The sequence below is a fragment of the Mobula birostris genome, chromosome 9 (genome assembly GCF_030028105.1).
Source record: "Mobula birostris isolate sMobBir1 chromosome 9, sMobBir1.hap1, whole genome shotgun sequence".
NCBI classification, from domain to species: Eukaryota; Metazoa; Chordata; class Chondrichthyes; order Myliobatiformes; family Myliobatidae; genus Mobula; species Mobula birostris.
In genome coordinates, this window is record NC_092378.1 from 90,033,325 (window position 1) to 90,054,581 (window position 21,257).

At 42.6% G+C, this 21,257-nt stretch overlaps 1 protein-coding gene across 2 annotated transcripts in view; it reads left to right on the forward strand.

The window, feature by feature from the left end:
- The first annotated feature begins 501 nt into the window (after positions 1-501).
- The window catches only part of psmg3 (proteasome (prosome, macropain) assembly chaperone 3), a 29,108-nt gene continuing 8,352 nt past the window's right edge, over positions 502-21,257 (forward strand). The window contains exons 1-2 of one of the 2 annotated variants that reach the window (XM_072268392.1): positions 502-580; positions 11,469-11,763. In XM_072268392.1, the coding sequence (XP_072124493.1) occupies positions 11,548-11,763 (216 nt within the window). In that variant the 5' untranslated portion in view covers positions 502-580; positions 11,469-11,547. Of the gene's footprint in view, positions 615-11,468; positions 11,764-21,257 lie in introns of both variants that reach the window. The other variant, XM_072268393.1, reaches the window with a different exon arrangement.

Here is a 21,257-nt window from a genome sequence, read left to right on the forward strand (position 1 = left end):
TCTTTAGACCTGGTTCAACTGTTTCACACTGAGGGTGGTGTAAACTTCCCAAGAGGATGTAGGTAAAATTATCCCATTTAGACAGGTACATGGACCGGAAAGGTTTAGGGGGATACAGGTCAATTATAAGCAAATGCAACTAACTCGGGTAGGCAACTTGGTCAGCATTGGGCTGAGGGGACCATTTACATACTGTACTGTATAACTATGACACTCTAGGTGTCCCGATGCAGAGTTTCAACCGGCGGAGACATTGCCAATTCCTTCCCCCACCCCCACAGCAACTGCTTGACCTGCTGAGTTCCTAGACCCTTTCCTTTCCAGTCCTAATGAATGGTCTTGGCTTGAAACCCCTCCATAGATAATTCCTTGAGCAATTTGTGTTTGTTACCCCGGACTCCAGCCAAGCGAATACTTCCCCGGACCACGGCCATCCAGCAGGAAACGAGAGTCTTTGAGCATGCGCAGTTCCGTTACGCTAGCCGCGTGTGCGCGTTGCCGCACGTACCGAGCGGGCGCGTGTACGATATGACGTGTCATGTCGTGACGTGACGTGTCGTGTCGGGTCGCCGTGGTGCAGGTGTGTGGTCTCCGTTGTTTGTGGGAAGTGAGAAGTGAGTGAAGTTGTGTTGTGGAAGGTTCTCGATCGGCTCCGGGGGTTGGGAGTAGCTGAGGTGTGTAGGAGGGATGGGGTAGAGGAGGAGAGAGGAAGCGGTAGATGGGGGTTTGGGCAGGGCAGGGCAGTGGGCCCTTCTGGCATACTGCTCCATTTCATAGGATTGGGATTGGTTTATCGCCACATGTCCCGAGATACGGTGGAAACCATCCACACAGGTCATTTCAAAAGAGGTTCATTGCGGTAATACAAGGGAAACACAATAACAGAATGCAAAGTATAGTGTTACATAAGCGTTTACAGAGAGAGTGCAGGCTAGGCAAACAAGGGCCATGACAGGTAGATTCCGAGGTCAGGAGCTCATTATTAATATACAAGAGATCCACTTAAAAGTTCAACCACAATCAGATGGAAACTATCCATGGCTAAACTGATAGTAACATCATTTTGAATTTACACCATAATCTTTAACCTCTTGCTTATCTACCTTTACCACTGCCTTGAAAAGATTCAAAGCCTCAGCTATCATTCAAAAGACAACTCTGAGAGAGAAAGAAAAACTTTTTTTTCTTATCACTGCTTTAAACGAGTAATTATTTTTTATTAAAATAGGCTGTTGCCCTCTCTCCCTTAACCCTCCCCCATAGTTCTGGATTCTCTCATGAGATATCTGAAGTACCTTCTCCAAATCCACCCTGTCAAGAATGTCTGAAACATGTACATTTCAAACACATCCTTAAACAGTTTCCTAAACCAACACAAAACCAAATGTAGTCTGTACAATCTTTCCTTATAAGGCAACGGGTCCACTACAGATGTTAGTTTAACATCCAACTATAATTAGAGAGCAACATTGTGCATAATGCAACAGGTTGGTCTCTTCATCTTACTGCCTGTTATGCAGCTGGTGTTTAGGATGGTCCGTCTCTATCTGCCTATACCATCACACAGAGATAAAGAATAATTCCTCCTTGCTGTTTCCTTAACATTTTTATTTGACCAGTCAGGGTTGTTAGCCATGAGCTGAACCCCTGAACCTGAAGGACTGGTGGCCTCTACCCTTTCACCTGTTTGGCATGGTTGACCCTACCAAGTGCACAAGGCCCTGACTCCAGCCAACATAGCTCTGGGTCATTGAGGCATGCAAGCCTCCAAACACTACGACAAGGCTGTAGTCCCTTTGGAGGAGGTCAGAGCAGTTGCCATTATCAAGCTGTGATGCAGCTGAATAGATGCTTTCTGTGGTGCGTATATAAAAATTGGTTAAGAGTCTCCAGGGAAATGCTGAATTTCCTTAGCTTACTGAAAAGGTAGAGGCATTGATGTGATTTTAAGGCCAAAGCATCCATGTGGTTGGACAAGGGCAAATTATTGGTGCTACTTATACCTAGGAATTTGGAGCTCTCAACCTTCTCCTCTTCAGCACCTTTGGGACAGATGTGAGCCCTGCTTCCTGAAGTCAAAGGCAAACTTCTTCAACATAAGAGATTCTGCAGCTACTGGAAATCCAGTGTAACTGACACAAAATGCTGGAGGATCTCAGCAGGTCAGGCAGTAACTATGAGTAATAAAGAGGTGATGTTTCATCAGGACTAGAAAGGAATGGGGAAGAAGCCATAATAAATAAGATGGGGGAGGGGAATGAGTACAAGCTAGAAGGTGATTGGTGAAGCCAGATGAGGCAGAAGAGTTTTTTTACGCAGAGAGTGGTGAGTGCGTGGAATGGGGTGCCGGTGATAGTGGTGGAGGTGGATATGATAAGATCTTTTAAGAGACTCCTGGATAGGTACATGGAGCTTAAAAAAATAGAGGGCTATGGGTAACCAGAGGTAATTTCAGCATTGTGGGCAGAAGGGCCTGTATTGTGCTGTTTCTGTGTTAAGATAGGTGGGGGGGGGGATGAAGTGAGAAGCTGAGAGGTGGTCGGTGTTAAAAGACTGAAGAAGAAGGAATCTGATAGAAGAGGAGGAGCACCGGGAGGTAATGGGCAGATGAGAAGAGAAGAGGAAAGGGGAGCCAGAATGGGAAATAGAAAACGGGTGAGGGGGGTGGAGGAGAAATTACTGGAGGTTAGAGAAATTTAACGAGATAAAATGCTGAATAGGCCCTTCAAGCCATGTCGCCCAGCAAACCCCTGATTTAGTCCTAGCCTAAACACGGGGCAATTTACAATGACCAATTAACCTACTAATGGGTATGCCTTTGTACTGTAGGAGGAAACCGGAGATTGAGAGAGGTGACATAAATGGACAAAGTGAATTTGAGGGCAAGGTGGAAGTTGGAGTCAATGTTGATGAAATTGACAAATTCAGCATGAGGGCATGAAACAGCACTAATGCAGTCATTAATGTAGCGTAGAAAGAATTGGGGAGCATTACCAATGAATGCTTAGAACATGGACTGTTCCATGTAGCCTTTGAAAAGGCAGACATACAGTAACTGGAGCCCATGCTGGTACCCATAGCTTCACTTTGGGTTTGGAAAAAGTAGGAGGAGTCAAAAGTGTGACTGCTAGTTCCGCCACACGGGATAGGGTGATGGCGGAGGGGAACTGGTTAGGTCTGTTATCTAGAAAGAAGCAGAGAGCTTTAGGGCTTCTTGATGGTGGATAGAAGTGTATAGGGACTGAATATCCACAGTGAAAATGAGGCGATCGGGGCACAGGAAGTGAAAATTGTTGAAGAGATCGAGAGTGTGTGAAGTGTTAAAGATGTAGGTGAGAAGGGACTGAAATAAGGGGGATAAAATGGAGCCAAGGTATGTGGACATGAGTTCAGTGGGTTGGAGTAGACCTACAGGGACAGTCTGGTTTGTGTATTTTGGGTAGTAGGTAGAAATGAGCAGTTGGTGGGAGAGAATGGCAGCTTCATTTTGCTGATGTTGCCATGCCAATAGTTTCCATCTCTTTCTCAATGGGTTAGGGTTGGTGAGGCGGATAAGAAAAGGATATTGGGGAAGGGAAGGTGATCGAAGGATATTAAGGGATGGTGGAAGTAATGGGGGTGTCAGGAGGATTCAGGGGACTGGAATCTTTGGAAAGATGTGAGTCTGTATATGCCCTGGAAGGATTAGATTGACTGGAAAAATAAACGCAGCAACGAAAATTGTGGGGGAAATTGGAAGAAGGATATATGAATATATGAGGCACAAAGGGGTGACAGAAATGTGATGGAAGTGAGGAGATGTGCAGCATCAAACCACAGGGATATGATTGGTCCATCGGTTGAATTGGAAAAGGACATTGGGGTGTGTATTACTGGCAGCGAGTGATGGCATCTCTGCCAGTGAGCAGGAAGTAGCTCAGTCAGGACATTTGTAACCACTACAGGCCAGTGGACCTTCATTGATTCCTGATGTTAAGGTGTCCCACTGCTTCCAAGTCATTCCAAAGCTTTTTACAGCCAGTGAAGCACCTTCTGTTCTTGGAAATCTATCTATGCCCAGGAAGATCTCACAAAGAGAAAGGTTGTAATGATACCACAATCTGTGTGGGTAGAACATACAACAGTACAGCACAGCAACAGGCCCCTCAGCCCACAATGTTGTGCTGAACCATTTAAATCAGTAATCAAATGGCCAACCAATCCACTCTCCTCTTTCAACACAATATTTGTATCCTTCCATTTGTCTCATATTCATGTGCCTATCCAAACATCTCTTAAAAATATCTAATATTTCTGCCTCTGCCACCATCCCAGCCAGTGCATTTCAGGCACCCACCACTCTTTGGAAAAAATCTTGTCTCCCAAAATCTCCTTTGAAATTACCCCCTCTCACCTTAAATGCATGCCCTCAGGTTTTAGTCATTTCAAACATCAGAGTAAAAGATATTGTCTGTCTATTCTATCTATGCCTTTTATAATCATATGGACTTCTATCAGATCTCCCCTCAGCCTCCACTGTTCCAGAGAAAACCCAAGTTTGCTCAACCTCTCATTAAAGCACATGCCCTATAATCCAGGTAAACCACTTCTGCACCCTCTCCAAAACCTCGACATCCTTCCTCCAATGGGGCAACCAGAACTGTATACAATACTGCAGTTGGGGCCGAACCAGAGTTTTATAAATCTGCAACATAACCTGACTCTTGAATGTTAATGCTTCGATTAATAAATGCAGTGCCTTGTAAAACTATTCAGCCCTCAACCCTTTGTTCACACAAGTGCATATTACAACCAGGGATTTTGATCAATTTAACTGAGAATTTTTATTTGTGAATCACATGCTCCTTTTTTTCCTGGTAGAGCCCAAAAAATGTGGAAAATTGTAAAACATGAAAAACTAAAAATTGAAAAACTGAGATGTCAATGGTTCTAAAATATTCAACCTCCTTTGCTCAGTACCACCTCTCGCAGTTATTACAGCCGGTAGACTTTTTGGATAAGGCTCTACTAGTTTTGCACAACATGATGGATTTGCCCATTTCTCCTTGCAAAATTGCTCAAGCTTGCCAGGTTAGTTAGGGAGTGGCAGTGGACGGCAATCCTGAGGTCTTGCCAGAGATGTTTGATCAGGTTAAGGTCAGGGCTCTGGACTACTCAAGGACATCAATTTTGTTCATTTGAAGCTCCTCCATGGTTGCTTTGTCAGTGTGCTTTGGTTCGTTGTCCTGCTGAAAGGTGAACTTCCTCCCCGGTTTAAGTTTTCTGGAAGAGACTAGCAGGCTTTTATCCTGGATCTCTCTGTGTTTAGCAACATTCATCTTCCTATCAAACCTGACCAGATTTCCAGTCCCTGTTGCTGAAAAGCTTCTCCATAGCATGATGCTACCTCCATCATGCTTTACAATAGGGAATGTGTTACCTTTCTGATTGTGTTAGAATGTATTAGATTTGTGCCACATGTACTGCTTAATGTTGAGGCTAAAAAGTGCACTTAAGTCTCATCTGACCACAGGACATCTTTATAGTATCTTCTAAGTGACACTTTGTAAAGTCTTGACAGGCAAGAACATGCTTTCTTTTTAGCCAGGGCTTCTTCCTTGCTACTCTTCCATAAATACCCTTTTTGTGCAAGGCCTTAGAGATTATGGAGCCATGTCCTTCATCACCAGTTGCAGCCACTGACTTCTGCAGCTCATCCAGAGTGACTCTTAGCATCACAGTAGCTGCTCCTACAAATACCATTCTTCTCCAGCGGCTAAGTTTAGAGGGGCAGCCTGACCTAGGCAGCGTGGCTGTGGTTTTATATTTTTTCCACTTTTTCACAATGAACTGCACTGAGCTCCACATCATGTTCAGTGCCTTTGAGATGGTCTGGCACCCTTCCCCAGATTTGTGTTTCTCGATTCTCATTTCCTTGACTTGCCTTGAATGCACTTTTGTTTTCATTTTGGTTTGGTCTATTGAAAATCTACCATACTGTTGGACCTTACAAAGAGTGGGGGTATTTAGTCAGGTAAGCCTACAAATTTCTACGTCAGCAAATTGGGTGAGTTGGTAAGGTAGTTCAGTATTATACCTGAGGAAAGTTAGCGTAGTAATTACAAAGGGGATGAATACTTTTTCAGCCTCACGTTTTTGGAGTTTAGTTTTTCATAAATTGTTGACAGATTTTGGAATTTTACTTTTGATTTGACCTAATGCACAATGTTTTGTAGATTAATTCAAAAATCCTATTTAGAAAATGAGACAGTAAAATGTGAAAATAGTTGTGGGGGCTGAATACTTTTTCAAAGCACTGTACCTTCGTAACCACTCTATCAACCCGTGTAGCCACCTTTTTGAACTTGGGCAACCAAGATCCTGCTGCTCATCAACACCGTTAAGGTTCATGCCCTTAGCAGTGTACTATCTCTTTACCTTTCACCTACCAAGGTGTAACACTTAACATTTGGCCGGGTTAAACTCCACTGCTATTTTTCCGCACATATCTGCAACTGATCTATATCCTCTTGTATTCTTTGCCACTTTTCTACGCTATCCACAACACCACCACTAATCTTCATATCATCTGCAAACTTACTAACATACCCATCTATATTTTCATCCAGGTAATTTATATACAGCCGAGGACCCAGTAAACATTCCTGCAGAACACCACTAATCACAGATCTCCAGCTACAGTGGTAGTGGCTATCCCTCAAGGTCGAGGGTGATGGCCTTCGTTCCATTGATCTATTTATGGGCTCTCAAATGGCTTATGAGCCCAATCTTGGCTTTGAAAGTTCTTCCACATTCAGGACAGGTAGTTCCAGATGGCAGATTGGGCTTTGGTTGTTGCTGCCTCTTTCCATTTTTTTCTCTTTTCTTCTAATTCTGCACATCTGTTGGCTTCAAAAGTTGCTGTTCCTTCTCGGATGATGGTTTGCCAGAGTTTTCTGTCCTTGGCATTGGTTTCCCAATGGCGATGTCGATGTTACATTTCTTCATGTTGGCTTTTAAGGGCACCCATAAGTGGATAGGACATCCCTAGGAGTACCCTTCATACCGAGTCAAAGGCTTTGGTGAGGTTGATGAATGCCATGTACAAAGGTTGAAGTTGTTCACGACATTTTTCTTGTAGTTGTCGCATTGTGAAGATCATGTCGATTGCTCCACGTGATGGTCTAAAACTGGTTTGTGTCTCCAGAGGGATCTTCTTGGCTAAAGGCTTGAGCCAGTTGTTCATGATGCGGGTGAGGATCTTTCCTGCTGTTGCTAACGGGGAAATTCCACGATAGTGTCCACATTTGCATTGAATGCCTTTCCTTTTGGAGGTGGTAACGATTGCTGAGTCTCTAAGGTCTGCTGGTACATCTTCATTTATCCAGATTTTGATAAGAAGTTGATGCAGTTGGTAACGAAGCGGGTTACCTCCAATTTTGTAGACCTTGGCTGGTACTGCATTGAGTCCAGCGGCCTTGTTGTTTTTCAAGGTTTTGATGGCTTCCTTGACTTATTCAAGTGTTGGTATTTTGCTTAGGGAGTCGTCAACGGGCTGTTTTGGAATGTTGTTTATCACATCCCTGTCAAATGAGACGGTTTGATTTAGATGATCTTCAAAGTGCTTCCTCCATCTAGAATTAATGTCAGCATTGCTCTTCAGGATGGTTGAACCATCTTTGCTTTTGAGAGGGGCTTGACCGTGAGTGGATGGGCCAAAAATAGCTTTAGTTGTGTTAAAAAAAGCCTCGAGTGTTGTTGGCATCTGCTAGTTGTTGGATTTCCTGAGCTTTCTTCCTCCACCATTGGTTTTTCAGGTTTTGGGTGCTCTTCTGGACTGCAGCCTTGCATTCCTGATAGCGTTCCTTTTGGTAGCCGACTGTTGCTCATTTTGTAAGGTGATGAAAGCTTTTCGTTTTTCATCGATGCGTCGTTGGAGTAGTTCGTCCTTATCATCGAACCAATCATGATTTTTTTTTTTTGTCTTGAACCCAATTGTTTCTTTGCAGGAGGTGATGATAGCATTCTTCAATTGATTCCAATGTTCTTCTACAGATGGTGGGATTTGTTGAGGCAGTTGTTCTTGAAGATTTTGTTGGAACTTCTGTACATGGTAGATGTCTTAAAGGATGTCAACGTTGAATTTCTTAATAGTGTTCTGATTTTGGTGTTTCCTTTTGGGCTGAATCTTCATTCTCATGGTGGACGAGATGAGTCGATAGTCTGTCCAGCAATCGTCGGCACCAGTAACTGCTTTTGTTATCAGTACATCTTGTTGGTCCCGAGATCGTATGATGATGTAGTCGATGAGGTGCCAGTGTTTGGAGCGTGGATGCTGCCAGGAGACTTTGTGCCTGTTTTTCTGGCGAAATAGGGTGTTTGTAATCACCAGGTTGTGTTCAGCACATCTGGTGAGGAGGAGTGTTCCATTGGTGTTGACCTTGCCTACTCCTTCCTTGCTTATTATTCTGGTCCAGAGCCTATGATCTTTCCCGACTCTGGCATTGAAGTTTCCCGAGAGAATGATCTTGTCATTGTTGGGAACAGAGGAAATGACGTCGTCAAATTGGGCGTAGAAGTTCATCTTTATTTCATCTTCAGCGTCCAAAGTTGGAGCATAGTCGCTGATGATGGTGGCATGTTGGTTCTTGACAAGCTGGATTTGCAGAGTCATGAGACGTTCATTGATTCCCAGTGGTTGCTCTTTTAGCTTCTGAAGTAGGCTGTTTCGGATGGCAAAACTTACTCCATGGATCCTCAGTTGTTCAGGATCAAGTCCTTTCCAGAAAAAGGTGTATTGACCTTGCTCTTCCTTTAGTTGCCCTTCTCCAGCTCTGCGGGTCTCACTCAAAGCGACAATGTCAAAGTGCAATTTTTGGAGTTCCCGGGCAACAAAGGCACTTCTCCTCTCTGGTCGGTCTGAGTTTGGGTTATCCATCAAAGTTCATATACTCCAGGTTTCAAATTTCATAGTTTCACTTCTCGATGTTTTTCGACCACATGATGGTGATCCCTCTGGATGCGGCTTTCCAGACAGGATGGGGTGAAGCAGCCTATTTTTAGGTCACCTTTTCTAGCCCCTTCCCAGTTCAGGGTGAGCAGAGTGGATCCTAAATAGGGCTGCTCAGACGTGAATACTGCTACCGAACAACTTCCCTGCTTCTGTCCAAAAGTTGAGCGACTGAATCAAGTATTCACCACTTTCGTGCTGGTTCTTGACTAGGAGCTTCCAGCCATCACATTGCCTGCTCCCGTCGCCCTCCCCCGATTGCCAAAAGACTTGAAGAAGTGGCCCACAGAGCAAAGATGCCTGTGCGTGTATTTGTTTAACGTGTACTTGGTGTTACACTCCAAGAAGCACATGATACTTCACAAATCAACCAACTGATTCCAATGGCATGGAAACCACAACGATTGGAGTTGATGGATTTGTTGCAGCCTTCATCCGCCTTCACAGCCGTTGAGTTCAAAGTAACTTCGTCTGCCTGTTCCACCGCTGACCAAGACCTCCAGCTACAATAAGTCACTTCAACCGCTAGCCATGTCTACTATGTTTACATTATCTCTCTTCTGACTGCAGCTGTGATATTGTCCCTAATTAGTAGTGCAACTGCCTCACCTCATTTACCTCCCTCTCTATCTTTTCTAAACCGTCAAAACCCTGAGACATTAAGCATCCATTCCTGTTCCTCTCTCAACCAAATCTTTGTAGTGTCCACAACATCATAGTTCCCTGTACTGATTCATGCTCTTTCATCACCTTTACCCATAATGCTCCTAGCATTAACATACACATATTTCAAGCTACCCACCATATCATGTCTATTACTTTGCTTCTACCTGTTTTTATTGGCGCTATCATCTATCTTTCACTCCATGCCTCCACTTTATGACAAGGTGCTCTGGCTTCCATCCACCTGCCAAACTAGTTTAAACCCACCTGAGTAGCACGAGTAAGCCTTCTGGCCAGGATATTGGTTTCCCTCCAGATCAGGTGCAGCCCATCCCTCTTGTGCATTGTCACCCCTGCCCCAGAAGATATTCCAATAACCAAAAAACCTGGAACCCTGCCCCCTTCACCAGTTCCTCAGCCACTTATTCATCTTTACTATCATCTTATTCTTGTCCTGACTAGCATGTGGCACTGGTAGTCATCCAGAGATGAATACCTTGGAGGTCCTGCTCTTCAACCTCTCTCCTAAATCCCTATACTCACTGTGCAGGACCTCCTACTCCCTTTCTATCTATGTCATTGTTGCCAATGTGCACCATGACCTCACTAGGGCTGCTCACTATCCCTCTTCAAAATATTCTGCAGCCAGTCTGAGACATCCTGGACCCTAGCATCAGGGAGGTAACACAGCATCCCGGCATCTCTCTTGTGGCCACAGAATCTTCTGTCCATCCCCCTAACTATCGAGTCTCCTATCACTATCATTCTGCCTGACTTTACTCTTCCCCATGAGCCTCCGGGCTGGTCATAGTGCCACTGGCCTAGCTGCTTCTGCTGTTGTGCCCTGATACATCATTGCCCCCAGCAGGATCCAAAGGAGTATACTTAGCGCAGAGGGGAACTCTGCAGTGACTGCTTACCCCTCTTAACTCTCCTGATGGTTGCCCATCTACCATCTGAAGCCTGTACTCTGTGTGTGATCAAAATTTCATTTGTGAGGTTTTAGCCCCCCAGATGGTCCTGAGATAAACCAGCTTCAGCTCCAGTTCCTTGACCTTGTCAGTCAGGAGCTGAGGTTTGGTGCATTACCTGTAGATGTATTCACCAGGGAGACCCTGTGGTACTATACAATCAACTAAATGATTGCAAGTGACTCAGCATCCTTGGCCTGTGCCTGTTCTCACTGAAACCTGTTGATCCAAAGTCTGACCACTCTAACCCTAGTCCACTCACACAATGGCCGTTCTGCTTACACCTCACTTATTTTTATTAAGTTACTAATAACCTAAGCAATGCCTTGCTCTGCAGACAAGTTCCAACAGGCCCTGCTCACTTTTTAAAACTGACTCCTTAAGTCCATAAGGAACTGTCTTCTTTGCTTTTTGAAATAATGCTCGGGAATTCTTTGTGTCTACCTGACAGAACCAATGTGACCTGTATTTAGATTTTCCTCAGATGGATGTACCTCTGAGGCAGCACTTCTCACTGACACTGAGCTGTCAGTCTAGGTATAACTTTCTAGTCTCTGGGGAGTGTCTTAAAGCCTTAACTTCTGGGCTTTAGGTAATGGAAAGACCGGATTACTTACATGTCTGACACCAAAAACTTGGACTGCTAAATTCAATGTGAACTTGTTGCACAACTGTGTGAAATTATTTTCCTGCCACCCACCAAATGTACAGCCTGAGACCTAAGGCAAATGAAATTATATGTTTTGTCTGAGAATTTGTATATTTTACTTATATTATGGGTGAAATACACCTGGAATTGTCTGATATCTTCAAAATACATTGATTTGAATCTCTTCTTAATTTAGATAATGATCTTTTGAATACTGTGGCTCTGAAGTCTGTAATTGGATTAGAAACGGCCTGCGTGTCAATCTCCGAAGTTTTATGGCAGCAAAAAGTATCATCCAGTCTAAGCAGGCTGCAGAAGCCATTGGTGGAATCCTGACAGAGGTCGTATGTACAATATTCAGTGATCATGTCTTTCTTTTGGTCACGCAGTATGGCAAAATGGGGACTTTGATTTCTGTGACACCACATGTTGTTGCAAATGAGATCGGCAAACCCACTTTTAGTACAAAGATCTTATTGGGGAAAGATGAGGTAAGAAGATTTTTAGAGATAGAAGCTATAAGTACTAAAAGCTCCTCCTTTTTTATGGCATCTTCAATGTAGTAAAAATGACCCGAAAAAAAATCCAGATGAATACCAGCCTTTCATTGTAACAGCTAGAATGTATTTTATCCTCAAGTTCTTGGAGCTATTCACATATTCCTACAACTATCATGGCGTACAGTGTCCATTTCTGACTTTTAGAATTAAAAAAAGTGAAATACTGGAGAAACTCAGATACCACTTAGAAGAATGATACTGAACTAGCTTCTGAAAGGTTTCTTTTGGCCAATCTTTTAACCTACTCTTAAGATCAATCTAACCCTTTCCTCTTACATAGCCCTCCATATTTCTATCATCCATTTGCCTATCTAAGAGTTTCTAGATCACCCCAATGTTTCTTACACTATCACCACCCCCAGCAGGACATTCCACTCACCCATCCACTCTCTGTGTAAAAAATTACCTCTGACAATCCTCCCTATAGTTTCTTCCACTCGCTTTAAAATTATGCCCCTCATATTAGCAATTTCCACCCTGGAAAAATATTTGGCTATGCACTCAATCTATGCCTCTTATCAGCTTGTACATCTGTCAAGTCACCTCTCATCTTCCTTTGCTGCAAAGTGAAATGCCCTAGCTCTCCCAACCTATCCTCATAAGACATGCAGTCCAATCCAGGCAGCTTTCGAGTAAATCTCTGCACCCTCTCTAAAGCTTCCACATCCTTCCTGTAATGAGATGACCGGAACTAAATTCAATATTCTAAGTGTGGTCTAATCAGGGTTTTATAGAGCTGCAACTTTATTCTGCGGCTCTTGAACTCAATTCTCCCAACAAATGAAAGCCAACACATTATTCACCTTCTTAACAACTCCCAGGTACACTGTACATGTGGAACTTTGTATTATGCTTTAGTAGTTCTGTTCCAGTGGAGAGCTTATTTAAACAAGCAATATAATCACATTAATTGTTTCTCAGTCAGTCTCGTGCAAAATATCTGATAGAAGAATGTCAGTCTTATTGGAATGTAGGTAGGGATTGAATGTATCAACGATTTGAACTTTGGAAGTGCTTTGAGGTCTCAGGTATCTGTATTCCTATGTCACATGGTCAGTCTCAGATAGATCAGAATCAGGATCTTTGAAGTAAAATTGCATTAACTCAATGCATAAGCTGAGCCTCTAAGAAAAATTGCTGAGAGCATTGGTGTTCTAAAATTTTGTTAGAACTAAATACTGGAAGACAACTGAGTGATATAATGAAACTAAGTAAAACCTGACCAAGGTTTCGGAGGGATAGGAAGATAGGCAGAAGGGGTGGCGTGTCTCTGCTGGTAAAGAATGGCATCAAATCAGTAGAAAGATATGACATAGGATCGGAAGATGTTGAATCCTTGTGGGTTGAGTGAAGAAACTGCAAGGGTGAAAGGATCCTGATGGCAGTAAGCCTCCAAACAGTAGCTGGGAAGTGGACCACAGATTACAATGGGAAATAGAAAAAGCATTTCAAAAGGCAATGTTATGACAGTCATTGGAGATTTCAATATGCAGGTCGTTTGGGAAAATCAGGTTGATAATGGATCTCAAGAGAGTGAGTTTGCTGAATGCCTACAAGATGGTTTTTTAGAGCATTTTGTCATTGAGCCTACTAGGGGATCAGCTATACTGGACTGGGTGTCATGTAATGAACTGGAGTTGATTAGAGAGCTTACGGTAAAAGAACCCTTAGGAGGCAGTGATCACAATATGATTGAGTTCAGCTTGAAATTTGATAGTGAGAAAGTAAAGTCTGACATAGCAGTATTTCAGTGGAGTAAAGAAAATTACAATGTTATGAGAGAGGAGTTGGCCAAAGTAAATTGTAAGGAGATGCCTGCAGGGATGTTAGCAGAGCAGCAATGGTGTGAGTTTCTGGGAGGAAGTTGCAGGATAGATGTATTCCAAAAACAAAGAAATACTCAAGTGGCAAAATAGTACAACCACAGCTGACAAGGAAAGACAAAGCTAATGTAAAAGCTAAAGAGAAGACATACAACAAAGCAAAAAAATTAGTGGTAAGACAGAGGATTGGGAAGCTTTTAAACTATGGAGAGCAACTAAAAGAGTCATTAGGAGTAAACATGAAATATGAAAGCAAGCTAACAAACAATATCAAAGTGGATAATAAAAGCCTTTTCAAGTATGTAAAAAAATAGAGAGATGCGAATGGCTATAGAATCACTAGGAAATGAGGCCGGAAAAATAATAACGGGGGCCAAGGAGATGGCAGATGAACTCAGTGAGTATTTTGTATCATTCTTCACTGTGAAAGGCTAGCAGTGTTGAAGAATGTGAAGGAAGAGAAGAGAGTGCAGTTACTATTACAAGGGAAAAAGTGCTCAAAAAACTAAACGATCTAAAGGTATATAAGTCACCTGGGCCAGATGAATTGTACCCCAGGGTTCTGAAAGAGGTAGAGGTAGAAATTTTGGAGGCATTAGAAATGATCTTTCAAAAATTATTGGACTCTGGCATGGTGCTAGAGGACTGGAAAATTGCATATGATACTCTACGCTTTAAGAAAGAAGGAAGGCAGCAGAAAGGAAATTATAGACCAGTTAGCCTGACCTCAGTGGTTGGGAAGGTATTGGAGTCAATTGTTAAGGATGAGGTGATGGAGTACTTGGTGACACAGGACAAGATAGGACAAAGTAGGCATTATTTCCTTCAGGGAAAATCTTGTCTGACAGACCTGTTCGAATTCTTTGAGGAGACTACAAGTAGGATCATTAATGGGGATGCAGTGGATGTTGTATACGAGTGGTGATTGATATGTTCGTACCCTAAGGTAGAAGGAGTCAATTTTAGAGAACCTAGTACATTTATTTTTCAACATAGTCCCCTCTTATATTTACACACTTAGTCCAGCAGTCGTGGAACATACGGATCTTGGACCTCCAGAAACTGTCCACAGCAGGGGTGATTGATAAGTTCGTGGCCTATGGTAGGAGTCGATGAGTTATACAGCTCTCTTTACATGCATATGCAGTTCAACTCTTTGATTATGCAGAAAGTTTGAAGTTAATAACTCATCAGGGGTGATTGATAAGTTCTTGGCCTAATGTAGAAGGAGGTGAGTTATTAACTTCAAACTTTCTGGATGGCAGGAGGGAAGTTGAGAAGTCAAGAGTATAGTGGGACCAGAAGTGGGTGGGCAGGAGTATCTTTCTTTGGCAGGAAGCTTGGAGAAAACTGAGGGAGAAACAAAAGATGAGAGTTGGGATTGGTGAAGGAATGTGCTATCCAAAATTTATCCTGGTGAATTTGTGAAGCAGAGAAAGAGATAACAAAAGCAGATGGCACCTTCTCAGTCTTAATAATGAGAAGATCCATCATCACTTTATTAATGGACACATAGAGTAGAGTTTAAGAAGCCTGAAGTTCCAGGTTGATTCTGGAAAGGTCAACGGTTTTAGTAAATGAAAAAAGTTTTGACATTGTTGTATTTGTGATCCATCCAAATGATAGTGAATGCCTAGACCAATACCAGTTTAAGCTTATGTCCCTTGTATGTCAGAGAGTGGATGTGAGAGGTGCATCTGCCGAGTAGTTTGGACAAGAAACAGACTTTTAATGAGAAATAGAGATTTACAAGTACAGGCTTGGGTTTGGATCTATAGCCGCACAAAAGTTAAGCTGAATGAAATGATAAGGGCTGGGCAATTGAGTGTTTGAAAGCCTAGGTGTATAGTTGCAAGAAAAAGATTAATTACTCATAAAATGTGGTCTGATCTTCATCTAAGTCACAATAATAGACAAACACAATCAGCCTAAACTAATAACAATGAAACAGTTGTATTTTTCATGTTTTTATTTGGCACATTGTTTAGTCATTCATAGTCTAGGCTAGAAAAAGTATGTGAACTGGTGTATTTACCAACTCGTAGAACCTCCTTTAGCAAACGTTTCCTGCAGCTGTTGATCAGACTCGCACAATGGCGAAGAGGAATTTTAAACCATTTCTCCATACAAAACTGTTTCAGTTCATCGATATTTCTGGGATATCTTGCCTGAATAGTCCTCTTTAGGCAATGCCACAGCATCTCAATTAGGTTAATGTCGACTCTGACTTGGCCATTCCAAAACACAGATTTTCTTCTTTTTAAACCATTCTGTTGTTGATTTATTCTTGTCTTTCAGACCATTGTCTTGTCACACATCCAACTTCTATTAAGCTTCATGTGACGGACCAATACCCTGGCATCCTCCTGCAAAATGTCTTAATATAATTTTGAATTAATTGTTCCCTCCACAGTTGCAAGGTTTCCATGCTCTGAGGCAGCAAAGCAGCCCCAAACCATGATGCTCCTTCCACTATGCTGGGATGAGGTTTTGGTGTTGGTGTGCAGTCCCTTTTTCCTCCAAACATAGTGGTGTGGAATTTTGCCAAAAAGTTCAGCTTTGTCTCACTTGTCCACAGAACATTGTCACAGAAGTGTTGTGGAACATTCAGGTGGCCTTTTACAGATTTGAGATGTGTAGCAGTTTTTTTTTGGAGAGCAGTGGTTTCCTCCGTGGTGTCCTTCCATGAATGCCATTCTTGTTCAGTGTTTTTCTTTTATTAGACACATGAACAGAAATTTCAGCAAGTTCTAGAGATTGCTGCAGGTTTTTTGCTGTTACACTTAGGTTCTTTTTCACCTCCCTCAGCATTGCAACATTGTGCTGTAGGTATGATCTTTGCAGGACGCCCTCACCTAGGGAGAGTAGCAACAGGAATGAATTTCCCCCATTTGTAGACAGTTTCTCTTACTGTGGGCTGATGAGCACTCAGGTCTTTAGAAATGCTTGAGTAGCCTTTTCCAGCTTCATGCATCTCTACAATTCTTCTTTTACGGTCCTCTGAAAGTTGTTTTGATCGAGGTATGGTGCATATAAACAGATCTTTCTCTGTCAGCAACCTGACTTTGTGTCTTGTTTATAGGGCAAGGCACCTCTACACCTCCAATCTCATCTCATTGATTGGAACACCTGACTCCAGATAGCTTTTGTAGAAGGCATTACCCCAGGGGTTCACATACTTTTTTGAACCTAGACTGTGAATGTATAAATGGTGTACTCAGTATTGATGAGAAGAAATATAATTGTTTGTGTTATTAAATTTGGGCAGATTGTGTTTGTCCATGACTGTGACTCAGATGAAGATCAGACCACATTTTATAGGTAATTAAAACAGAATACCAGGTAATTGCAAAGGGTCCACAAACTTTTTCTTATAACTATATATGAATTAGAGTATATTTTTTCAGTAGCAAATAGTGAGAATATTATTGAAGAGCAAAGGTTATTGTGGCAAGAGAACAATCCATGGAATTTTAAAGAGGTAGTTTATGAAAATAGTTGGCTAAAACCCAACTATTAAAATGGCGCTGGTGAACCATGGCGACGTTCTGCGGGCTATGTGATATATTAGTATGTCTGCAAGAAAATGAATCTCGGAGTTGTATGTGGTGATATACTTTGATACTAAATTTGCTTTGAACTTTGAAAAAATCTGTACAGAAAGGAAAGTACGAGGAATGAAGTGTCGTCAAGAGAATTGTATTGAATTGTTAAAATTTTGCAAGAGGAAAAGATTTTTTTGCAAAAACATCAGATAAGACAAAAACAGGAATTACTACAATAGGTAGTATTGTTGCAAGACCGTCATTCAGAAATAGGAGCAGAATTTGGACATTCAACCCATCAAGTCTGCCATTCCATCATGGCTGATCCCAGAGATCCCACTCAACTCCGTATACTTGCCTTCTTGCCATATCCTTTGATGCACTGACCAATCAGGAAACTATCAACTTAAGCTTTAAACATATCCACGGACTTGGCCTCCACCGCAGTCTGTGGCAGAGCATTCCACAGATTCACTACTCTCCAGGTAAAAAAAGAACTCCTCTTTACCTCTGTTCTGAAAGGTGGTCCTTTAATTTTGAGGCTATGTCCTCAAGTTCAGAATACCCCCACCATAGGAAATATCCTCTCCATATCCAACCTATCTAGTCCTTTCAAAATTTCAAGGTTTCAATGAGATCCCTTTGCATTCCGCTAAATTCCAGTGAGTACAGGCCAAAGCTGCCAAATGCCCCTCATATGTTAACCTCTTCATTCCCGGAATTATCCTCATGATCCTCCTCTGAACTCGTTCCAAAGGCAACACATCCTTTCTGAGATATGGGGCCCAAAACTCTTGACAGTAGCCTGACTAGTGTCTTATAAAGGCTCAGTGTTATCTCCTTGCTTTTATATTCTATTCGCCTTGGAATAAATGCCAACATTGCATTTGCCTTCTTTACCACAGACTCACCCTGTAAATTAACTTCCTGGGAGTTGTGCACGAGTACTCCTAAACCTCTCTGCACCTCTGATGCTTGAACCTTCTCCCCATTTAGATAATAGTCCACACTATTGTTCCTTTTACCAAAAGGCATTATCGTACATTTCCCAACACTGTATTCCATCTGCCACTTTTTTGCCCATTCTTCCAATTTGTCTAAGTCCTGCAGCAATCGCATCGTATCCTCTGCACTTCCTACCCCTCCACCTGTCTTCATATTATCCACAAACTTTGCCACAAAGCCATCAATTCCATTATCCAAATCATTGATAAACAATGTGAAAAGTAGCTGTCCTAATACTGACCCCTGAGGAACACCACTTGTCATAGGCAGCCAACCAGAAAAGGCCCCTTCTATTCCCACTCGCTGCCTCCTGCCTGTCAGCCATTCCTTTATCCATGCTACCATCTTACCTGTGTCGCCGTAGGATTTTATCTTGTTAAGCAGCCTCATGTGTGGCACCTTATCAAATACCTTCTGAAAATCCGAGTAACTGACATCCACTGCCAATCCTTTTTACACCATACTTGTTACTTCCTCGAAGAATTCTAGCAGATTTGTCAGGCAAGTTTTCCCTTTACAGAAACCATGCTGACTTTGACTTATTTTATCATTAGTCTCCAAGTACCCCGAAACCTCATCCTTAATAATGGACTCCAACACCTTCCCAACCACTGAGGTCAGGCTAACTAGCCTATAATTTCCTTTCTTTTGCCTTCCTCCCTTCTTAAAGAATGGACTGACATTTGTAATTTTCCATTCTTCTGGGACGATGCCAGAATCAATTGATTATTGAAAGGTTATGACCAATGCGTCAGTTATCTCTTCAGCAACCTCTCTCAGGACTCTGGTATGTAGTCCATCTGGTCCGGGTGACTTATCCACCTTAAGACATTTGAGTTTGCCTGGCACATTTTCTCTGTAATAGCAATGGCACTCACTCCTGCTCCCTGATACTCTGGACCTCTGGCACACTGCTAGCATCTTCCACAGTAAAGACTGATGCAAAGTACTCATTACGTTCATCTGTCATTTCTTTGTCACCCATTACTACCTCACCGGCATCATTTTCCAGTGGTCCAATATCAACTCTCACCTCCTTTTACTCTTCATATAACTGAAAAACCTTTAGTATCCTGCTGTATATTATTGGCTAGTTTGCCCTTGTATTTCATCTTTTCCCTCTTGTAGCTTTTTTTAGTTGCTTTTGTTGGATTTTAAAAACTTCTCAATCCTCCAACTTTTCACTCACTTTTGCTACCTTTTATGCCCTTTCCTGGGCTTTAATGCAGTCTTTAACTTCCCTCATCAGCCACGGTTGTCTACCCCTGCCATTTTAGAACAGCTTCTTCTGTGGGTCATATCTATTCTGCGCCTTGTGAACTATTCTCAGAAACTTCTGCCACCACTGTTCTCCCATCATCCCTGCCAGTATTCTCCTCCAATCCACTTTGGCAAGTTCCTCTTTCGTGCCTCTGTAACTCCTTTTATTCCATTGCGACACTGATACATGTGACTTATGCTTCTCCCTCTGAAATTGCAGTATGAATTCAATCATATTATGATCACAGCCTCCTCAGGATTCCTTTACAATAAGCTTCCTAATAAGATCAGGGTTATTACACAACATCCAATCTAAGATAGACTTTCCCAAAGTAGGCTTAAGGACAGGCTCCTCTAAAAAGCCACCTTGTTGGCATTCAACAAATACCCTCTCTTGCAATCTGACACCACCTGATTTTTCTTATCTCCTTGCAAATTGAATTCCCCCATTACAGTTGTGACTTATTACATGCCTTTTCCAGCTCCCTTTGCAATCTCTACCCCACATCTTGGCTACTATTTGGAGGACTTCATATGATTCCCATAATCCCTAGGAAGAGGTACAGTCGACGTTTCGGACCGAAACCCTTCGAAGTCCTGACGAAGGGTCTCGGCCCGAAACGTCGACTGTACCTCTTCCTAGAGATGCTGCCTGGCCTGCTGCGTTCACCAGCAACTTTGATGTGTGTTGCTTGAATTTCCAGCATCTGCAGAATTCCTTGTGTTTATGATTCCTATAATGGTTTTTTTACCTTTGCAGTTTCTTAACTCCACCCACAAACATTCAACATTCTCTGGCCCTATGTCACCTCTTTCTAAAGATGTAATTCCATCTCTTGCCAACAGAGCCACCACCGCCTATGCCTTCCTGCCTGTCCTTTCGATACAAAGTATATCCTTTGATGTTAAGCTCCCAACTATGGCCTTCTTTCAGCCATGACTCAGTGGTGCTCACGACGTCATACCGACCAATTTCTAATTGCACCATGAGCTTGTCCGCTTTTTTCCGAATGCTATGTGCATTTAAATACAGCACCTTCAGTCCTACATCCTTTGCTCTTTCTGCATCATTGGCTTGTCCTTCCTTACGTTCATGTTACACCCATCATCTGTTTGTAAACCTGCTGGCTCATTCTCAGCTCTACCATACTGTTCCTGTCCCTCTGCCATATTAGTTTAAGCCACTCCCAACAGCTCTAGTAAACTTACCCACAAGAATATTGGTCCCCCTCATATTCAAGTGCAACCTGTCCCCCTGCCATATTAGTTTAAACCACTCCCAACAACCCTAGTAAACTTACCCACAGAATACTGGTCCCCCTCGGATTCAAGTGCCCCGGAAGAGGTCCTAATTATCCAGAAATCTGAATACCTGCCCCCGCTCCAATTTTTCAGCCACACATTTATCTGCCAGCTCCTTCTATTCCTACCTTCACTGTCCTGTGGCACAGGCAGCAATCCAGAGATTACTACCCTTGAGGTCCTGCTTCTCAGCTTCCTTCCTAACTCCCTGTATTCCGTTTTCAGGACCTCTTCCCTTTACCTACCTATGTCGTTGGAACCAATATGTACCATGACTTGTGGCTGCTCACCCTCCCTTTTCAGGATATTGTGGACATGGTCAGAAACTTTGCAGACTCTGGCACCTGGGTGGCAGACTACCATCTGTTTCATTTTCGCATCCACAGAATCATCTATCTATCCCCCTAACTATAGAGTCCATTATTACTGCTGCTATCCTCTTCAATTCCCTACCCTTCTGAGCCACAGGGCCAGGCTTAGTTGTAGAGGC